This window comes from Cyprinodon variegatus, unplaced genomic scaffold (assembly GCF_000732505.1).
Source record: "Cyprinodon variegatus isolate N-32 unplaced genomic scaffold, C_variegatus-1.0 Scaffold523, whole genome shotgun sequence".
Taxonomy (NCBI): domain Eukaryota; kingdom Metazoa; phylum Chordata; class Actinopteri; order Cyprinodontiformes; family Cyprinodontidae; genus Cyprinodon; species Cyprinodon variegatus.
In genome coordinates this window covers 488,917-497,487 of record NW_015150976.1, presented here as the reverse complement: position 1 = coordinate 497,487, position 8,571 = coordinate 488,917, and the positions used below count along the sequence as shown (strand labels likewise).

Below are 8,571 nucleotides of genomic sequence, written 5' to 3'. Positions count from 1 at the left end.
AGTGTTTTGCTCTACGAGCTTCATGTGTGTTTTTCATGTTTTTAGTATTTTTGGGATGTTTTTTTTTTTTTACAAACGCTCTTTTTTTAGCAGGAGTTCGATTATAATAGAAGAAACAAGCCAAAGGCCTGACTTTTAAATGTTTTAATCAATGAAGCAAAGATGGCCGATTATTGTCCCACAGAGACAGACTGCAGGGGGGCGCTCACCTTGATGCTGTGTCTCTGTGGAAAAAGTTAAAGCCAGAATAAGGCTGGATTTTCACTTCTACAGAGCCACACACAACATGGAGGATTTTATTCAGCTGTGGGGTTTTAATAACATTGTATATACTGTGTGTGTCAGATGATGGAGATTTACAATATAAGAAGCTCCTCATTTAATGATTTTTAGCTGACACTTGTTTTACAATAATTGATTCTATTGTTTGAATTGTGTAAGTAGAGTTTTGTTAAAAGTGAAAAAAGCTTAAATCAACTTGATGCTTAGTTCTTAGCAGAGAATGTGAATAGAGTGGATAAGGGTGCAGTTCCCGCGCCCCACTCAGGAGGATGTTCGCTCATTCGCTCCGCTGCTCAAAGTTGCACCAGGACTCTCCGCTCAAAATCTGCTACCTCTCACCTTCATTTTCCTGCTGCTCTGGCGAAATCGCTCCACGCTTGCTCAGATTTTCAGGAGAAGGCCTTTTCTGACATTTTTCCTTCATGTAATGATGCCAGGGCCCTGAGACACACTGCGTTTAATTCAATGATGTGACCGATACATGAGTATTATTAACTGGGTGTTAAATTATCGCAGCTGTGAACATAACACCTCGCTCCATTTATATTGCCCTGCGCTTCCTATTTGATTATTAATTAATTTTAATAGACTACATGAAGAAAGGTCACTTTGCTTCCCATTGCAAATGAGATAACAGCGTATAATGCATGTATGTGATCCATTTTGAATAAAATGTTTAATTGATGCTGTGAAGGCATCGGAGCGAGCTGGAGCGGAGTCAAATCCTCGCTCCAGCCTTTGAATTGAAAACTGCTCTGCGCTCCACCACTCGCTCCACGCTCCGCTAACAAGCTCTGGTTCTTAGCTTTTGGTGCAATTGGTTGAAAAAAAAACACCTTTTAGTTTGTCTTTTATATGTTTAACAAAACTGAAGTGATGGTGTCTATCGTGGCCTTCTGTTCCAAAAAATACCAACATGTTCACCAAAGGCCGTGGGTGGCAACAGGTGGTTTTTGGCTTTGTATGCACTTCTGACTTGGCTTATTTATTGTAAAAGCAAAGACAAAATAATTGTTTGAAGCTCTAAAAAAAGTGTTCAAAAAAATCCTTTTACAAAACCTCCCATCCACACCAGACATTCCACCATCACTCAGTGTGTTCTTAATTACTCCAATGAAAGGGAGGGTCCAACAATTAACCTTAATCTAAATAATTCCAAATATAAAAAATAAATTACCAATTTTTTTTTAACTTGAATATATTTTACGTACCAAAAGAAGAAAACTAAATTGGAAGAAAAAACGAATTCCAAACATTTTGCGTAAATGGCCAAAACTAACCCTAACTGTGGTTTGTTTTTTGATTTAAGCTCTAAAACCTGGTAAAATCAAAATCAACCACATTTAAATAATAAAAATATATAAAAAATACATTAAAAAATATCTGTGTAATATAATATGATGTCTTTTAAGGCTTCAGCTTTTTAAAAACCCTGATCTTGAGTCTTCAATGTAGTAATTATATCTCAGTCAAAACGCATAAAGGTCTAAAAAACTAAAACATGGAGATATACATAAAAGAGTAAAACATAGAAATAAAAACCTATTATGGCTTAGTAAACATAATTCAAATAAACAGCTGAGTGTTAGTTTTCCAAAAGAATAAACATGCTTTCTGGAATTTTCTGAACATAAGGCGACAGAAACAGCAAAGCAAAGTAACCCTGAAAGAAAAGGACGTTAGAATGAGGTAAAGGAAGGGAAAGACACTACCTTCTTCCAGCTCCGACCAAAGCTCCCCTATGACATTTTCCACCAAAAAGGTGCGGCTCTGTCGGTTGCGCCGTACATGCTCCTTAGCTGGTTGTTAACAGAGAGAACATGTTGGAATGAGAGTCAAGATGGCATGAGGCTCTGCTGTGTGAGGCTGTGATGCTGACATTCACTATGAGGCAAGCAGCAGGCTGAGGTGAAAACATCCACCCCTTCATGAATCATGTAAGAAACCACATTAAACAAACGGAAAACTAATTACTGTTTTATTTCACACACTGTAATTATATTTCCACTGAGTGATCAGAAAAACCGTGCTCTCTGAACACAGTAGTAGTCATTCAAAATGTCCCTGCTTCCCTTGGCCGGTCCATGGCTGGTTCCGTTTTAAACATCATTCTTTCTACTAAAATATTCTTTCTGTCATGAATTGTGGACATTAAGATCTAAAGAGAAGCGCCATCTCTTGGTCAGACCCTGTCATTTAGGGAGAAGGAGGGCGTCTTCCACTGGCTGGAAGTTGGAGGGGATTCTGCTGGGAGTTGCAGGGAAGTTGGCTGCCATTCTGCTGGTGTTTGACTGGGAAGGGCATTTTGAATGGCTGATACTGTAAGGCTACGTTCACACTGCAGCCTGAAGTGACCTAAATCCGATTCATTTTTAGTCCATATGAGACCTGAATCTGACCTTTTCATGGCTGTATGAACAACTCAGATCCGATTTTTTTCCAATGTGACCCAGGCCGCTCGGCTCTGTGCGCCTGAATCTGATCTTTTCAATGTGACCTGTGTCTGAACGGCCAGGTCGCATTCATCCGACCTGATCGCCATTAATACCCAACAAAGGTCACTAATCTATGTTTTGCTATGCAGAAATGAAAAGAACAATGACCATGGTGGACGATGATGCAGAGAGCAGTATTTATGCTTAACCATATTGAAAAGATTGAGTTTTTAAGGTTGGGAAAGATCAGTAGATGCGCTCCTGCACTACCATCCATGTTTACTTCCGTAAACACAGAGCACGCTGGCCTGTGATGTCATTGCGTCCTCTACTGCGCATGCGGGACACTTGCGTGGTATGACTGCAGTTCACACAGGAGATCACATATATTTGGAAATGTGAACGGCAACGCAAAAAAAATCTAATTTCATAAGAAAATTGAAATTGAGCATCAAGAGCTGCAGTGTGAACGTAGCCAAAGAGTGGTTTTGAACAGTGGTGATTGATATCCTTAATGAACAGTGAAAAGCAGTGTGTGCAAGGCTGACTAAATGTTACAGAAACTGCTAAAAACTTCTAAAAACTGTCAAAAGAGAAAGTTTTACTGCTATTAATGGGAGAAGCTGGATATAGATCTTGTGCTTCTAGACCTCACTGATGGACGGGGGGACTCCATATACAAGTGATCAAAAACGCAAACTTGCCCTATAAAATTTTAATATATTGTGGGGTATCTGAGAGATAAATTGGAATCAATCCTGGAAGAGGAGGATCAGCATCAGGACTACAGATACGGATCAGTCCCTGTTAATTCTTAAATGTCTTAACAAAAAAACGGAAAATGCAGAGGAATTAAAACTAAAAGAAAATGTTTTTTATGAACACAAAGAAAAATGTATCAGAGTTCACTGTGGCTGGTTCATTTCAGCTTCTATATTAGTTTTTCACTCTACTTATATTAGTGCAAATTCATTTTTAATCAGTAGGTTGTATATTTAATGTTATTTATTCTTTGCAGCTTTTCAATTTTTGTTTTAGTTAATTGGATAAAAATGTTTATTAGTTTAAGGCAAAATTAACTAATTTCATATGCATGTGGAAATATTTTATCAGCATTACATCAATTTGACTAAATGCTAAAAAGATTTGTTTGTCATCATAGTTTAGAAAAACATCTCAAGCGGGAATTTTGAGTAAAAATATCTAAATGTGGTGGTGTTTTTCCCTGAAGATGAGTTATTCTGTAGTATTCGTGTCTTTGTGGATTTTATACGACGTTTGCAGCCATCATTTTACCATCAGTTTATCTTTTTTTCAGGCTGTTTCGTGCAGAAAGAGACCAAGTTTGGAGGGAAATATTAGCGTGTTCCCCTTGAAACAAGTAAAAGGTGAACTTTTTAAGTTTTGTCTATCTCTCATGTTTCTCTCGATAAAACGGCCGCAGCGTTTGTAGAGATTCAGTAAGCTTGATATAATTGGAAAGAGGAGAACGACAGCTCTTTGCAGATATGCGAACATGCTATATTGATATTGAAATACTCATATGTACAGGCGCCGAAAGTGCAAAAGCCGTCCCTGGGTCGCGGACAGCTTGTTTGGGACTTGTGGAGTAAAAAATTTTGAGATATGTCTGTTCATAGCCTCAATGGCTCCAAACAAAGAACATGAGAGATCAGAATGAGTCACATAGCCTCTTTCATGGCATGAAGGGGAGGACTGTTGTTTTGAGAAGATCCATCTGGCCAGTGACCTAACAGGGAATGGCCTTCATGAACTAAAGTTGTTTTTACTCCAAATCTTCAAGTGTGAGAAAGTTCTTTATGCAGGGGGTGGGTTGGTTCCCCTGGGGGGTGTTGGTGTGATTTTGTATAATTGTATGTACTGAAATGCTTCAGTCAGAGAGTCCTATCTCTACGTCTGAGGACGTTAAAGAAATTTCAACCTTATTTCTGGCAAGAAATTCCTCTGCCTCAGCTTCCCAACTTCACAGACTCAATGAACTTTGAGAGATTAAATACATGTTAGCCACTATTAAGAGCCGCTGTAGAGGGTCCAAAGAGCCACATGTGGCTCTGGAGCCGCAGGTTGTAGACCCCTGGCCTAGTGTAACCTAAAANAAAATTGAAATTGAGCATCAAGAGCTGCAGTGTGAACGTAGCCAAAGAGTGGTTTTGAACAGTGGTGATTGATATCCTTAATGAACAGTGAAAAGCAGTGTGTGCAAGGCTGACTAAATGTTACAGAAACTGCTAAAAACTTCTAAAAACTGTCAAAAGAGAAAGTTTTACTGCTATTAATGGGAGAAGCTGGATATAGATCTTGTGCTTCTAGACCTCACTGATGGACGGGGGGACTCCATATACAAGTGATCAAAAACGCAAACTTGCCCTATAAAATTTTAATATATTGTGGGGTATCTGAGAGATAAATTGGAATCAATCCTGGAAGAGGAGGATCAGCATCAGGACTACAGATACGGATCAGTCCCTGTTAATTCTTAAATGTCTTAACAAAAAAACGGAAAATGCAGAGGAATTAAAACTAAAAGAAAATGTTTTTTATGAACACAAAGAAAAATGTATCAGAGTTCACTGTGGCTGGTTCATTTCAGCTTCTATATTAGTTTTTCACTCTACTTATATTAGTGCAAATTCATTTTTAATCAGTAGGTTGTATATTTAATGTTATTTATTCTTTGCAGCTTTTCAATTTTTGTTTTAGTTAATTGGATAAAAATGTTTATTAGTTTAAGGCAAAATTAACTAATTTCATATGCATGTGGAAATATTTTATCAGCATTACATCAATTTGACTAAATGCTAAAAAGATTTGTTTGTCATCATAGTTTAGAAAAACATCTCAAGCGGGAATTTTGAGTAAAAATATCTAAATGTGGTGGTGTTTTTCCCTGAAGATGAGTTATTCTGTAGTATTCGTGTCTTTGTGGATTTTATACGACGTTTGCAGCCATCATTTTACCATCAGTTTATCTTTTTTTCAGGCTGTTTCGTGCAGAAAGAGACCAAGTTTGGAGGGAAATATTAGCGTGTTCCCCTTGAAACAAGTAAAAGGTGAACTTTTTAAGTTTTGTCTATCTCTCATGTTTCTCTCGATAAAACGGCCGCAGCGTTTGTAGAGATTCAGTAAGCTTGATATAATTGGAAAGAGGAGAACGACAGCTCTTTGCAGATATGCGAACATGCTATATTGATATTGAAATACTCATATGTACAGGCGCCGAAAGTGCAAAAGCCGTCCCTGGGTCGCGGACAGCTTGTTTGGGACTTGTGGAGTAAAAAATTTTGAGATATGTCTGTTCATAGCCTCAATGGCTCCAAACAAAGAACATGAGAGATCAGAATGAGTCACATAGCCTCTTTCATGGCATGAAGGGGAGGACTGTTGTTTTGAGAAGATCCATCTGGCCAGTGACCTAACAGGGAATGGCCTTCATGAACTAAAGTTGTTTTTACTCCAAATCTTCAAGTGTGAGAAAGTTCTTTATGCAGGGGGTGGGTTGGTTCCCCTGGGGGGTGTTGGTGTGATTTTGTATAATTGTATGTACTGAAATGCTTCAGTCAGAGAGTCCTATCTCTACGTCTGAGGACGTTAAAGAAATTTCAACCTTATTTCTGGCAAGAAATTCCTCTGCCTCAGCTTCCCAACTTCACAGACTCAATGAACTTTGAGAGATTAAATACATTTTAGCCACTATTAAGAGCCGCTGTAGAGGGTCCAAAGAGCCACATGTGGCTCTGGAGCCGCAGGTTGTAGACCCCTGGCCTAGTGTAACCTAAAATAGTGTTACACTTTCATCGACTGGTTAATTTGCTCCAATAATTATGCCAAATACTGAAAGATATTCGCATGACATTTGGAAGGAAGTAAGGCTGTTAAAAATTTCCCTCCTTCTCTTTCACTTTAACTTAACCAAAGATTTCTCTCCTGCTTAAAATTAAATGATGTCTCCTGTTGGTGCGACTTGTATAAAAACCTTCTCATACATGCCAAGCAAAGACAACATATTTTAATCCTATTTTTGCAAATCCTCATTGTTTTTGTGGCTTATGCTACTGTACCATACCTCTCTCCATCTCTAATGTCCTTGTGACCTTCCAGTTTCATAAGGTGAGAACTTTCTGCAGCAGCTGTGTTGGAAGTGGAGTACTTAAAGCTAGCAGCCATGTGAAGTTAGGTTAATGACTGAAGCAGGAAGAAATGCAGGAATTAAATGTCAAAGGAGCATTTCCTCCTGCTAGAAGTGCAGAGATAGAAAAAAAAACACTCTAAGCTGTGCAGAGGGCATAGTGAAAGCACACCGGGTTCCAGAAACAATGTTTTAACCCAAAGTCAAAGCAAAAACTGCAAACCTTTCATCATAACAAAAAAAATAAAGCTACTACTCATTTCACATCTCGACAAGTTTTGACAAACAGACTGTAGACCTGAGTTAAATATTTGACATCTTTACGATTCTGATACCAAGTTAACCTGGCTCTAAATCTAAACACAGCAATGATTTTATTTAGTATGGTTCACTAGAGCTGAGCTCGTCCTAATGTGCTAAATGGAAGAATTTAAGAATTTATTTTGATTAGAAACAAGACAAAAAATTTTTTTTTTCAAATATCAGGAATACATATTCAGTCAAACTAGTACATGTCATAATGGCTTGCCATAGTCTGTTGTGATCGTGATAATATTACATGATTATTTCTTGAATGGTAGTAGATCAATGTATCTATTTAGGTGAAATCTTCCGGCAGCAAGTGAAAATGAAGTCTAAAAGTCTTGTTCTAATGTATAGAACCTGTGCATCATCTCATGGGTTCCTCCTCATGTTGATTCAGTCTTCTGTTACACAGTAAAGTGTCTGTTTGCAGACAAATGGCTCTTACTAGCGGCTATCAGTCCCATAGAATGGCCTAGTTAATGATACGTTTATGAACAAAACTACGACATAAATCTGACTAAATCAGGAAATAAAACAGAGTGATTGGCTGTAAGGAGAGAGGAGACAGAGGACTCTGAGTTTACTGAAGAAAACCTGCTGCTGACACGGTTAGCTCTGGGAGGATGTTACTATGGCGACCTTTTATTTTTTTTATGAAAACCGAAAAGTCAGTTTCCCTGTTTTCAGGTTTAGACAACTTAAGAGTTTTCGGTAAACCTGCTTCCTGAAACGGACCCCTGCTCTGGCGGTATTCTATATTTTCATTTGTGAAACATGGCTTATCATTGCCCCCTATTGTCAGGATCAACATGCCAACACTGGCATTTGCTTTAACTGCTTTCCTTTTTGCAGTTTTAGTTTAATAATAATAAATTTACTCTATTCACATACATCTAAAGTCATAAAAGTAATGAGTGGGACTTGGCTCCAAGTCATGTGAATGAAGTCCCCCTCCCTCTGATAGCATTAACTATAAACACCTTGACCTATTTCCACCTCTAGCTCTGCATCACCATTGAAGTTTCTAACAAAGCGCTGTCTGACAATATGTTTAAAAACAACTAATGCAATACCTCGGCAGTGAGACTAAATGGAGCAAACTGAGCATAGAGGCACCTCCAGGTAATGTGCTTAGCTCCATGCTCCTCATTCTGCTGATACACAGTTAAATTCAGCACAAAGTGGTTCTTCAGATTAGCTAGTGGTAACGCTGCTGTGGCTGTCCTGCAGAACTCACCCCCATAAATATAAGGCTACATCGCCTACAGAGCCACGGATTTAGGAAATTTGGGGCCCTAGGCAAAGACAGGCAGGGGGCCCTCTGAACTGAGAGACAAGAAATAAAACAGACCCATTATACAGATAGAGAAATGTTAATAGAATAGACATCCATTATCTGTT

At 38.4% G+C, this 8,571-nt stretch overlaps 1 protein-coding gene across 2 annotated transcripts in view; it reads right to left on the bottom strand.

Annotated features, from left to right (window-relative positions):
• hspa12a (heat shock protein family A (Hsp70) member 12A) overlaps window positions 1-8,571 on the bottom strand; it is a 56,820-nt gene that overhangs the window by 9,443 nt on the left and 38,806 nt on the right. For both annotated transcript variants that reach the window (XM_015391055.1, XM_015391056.1), the window contains one exon: window positions 1,995-2,081. In XM_015391055.1, the coding sequence (XP_015246541.1) occupies window positions 1,995-2,081 (87 nt within the window). The remainder of the gene's footprint in view (window positions 1-1,994; window positions 2,082-8,571) is intronic.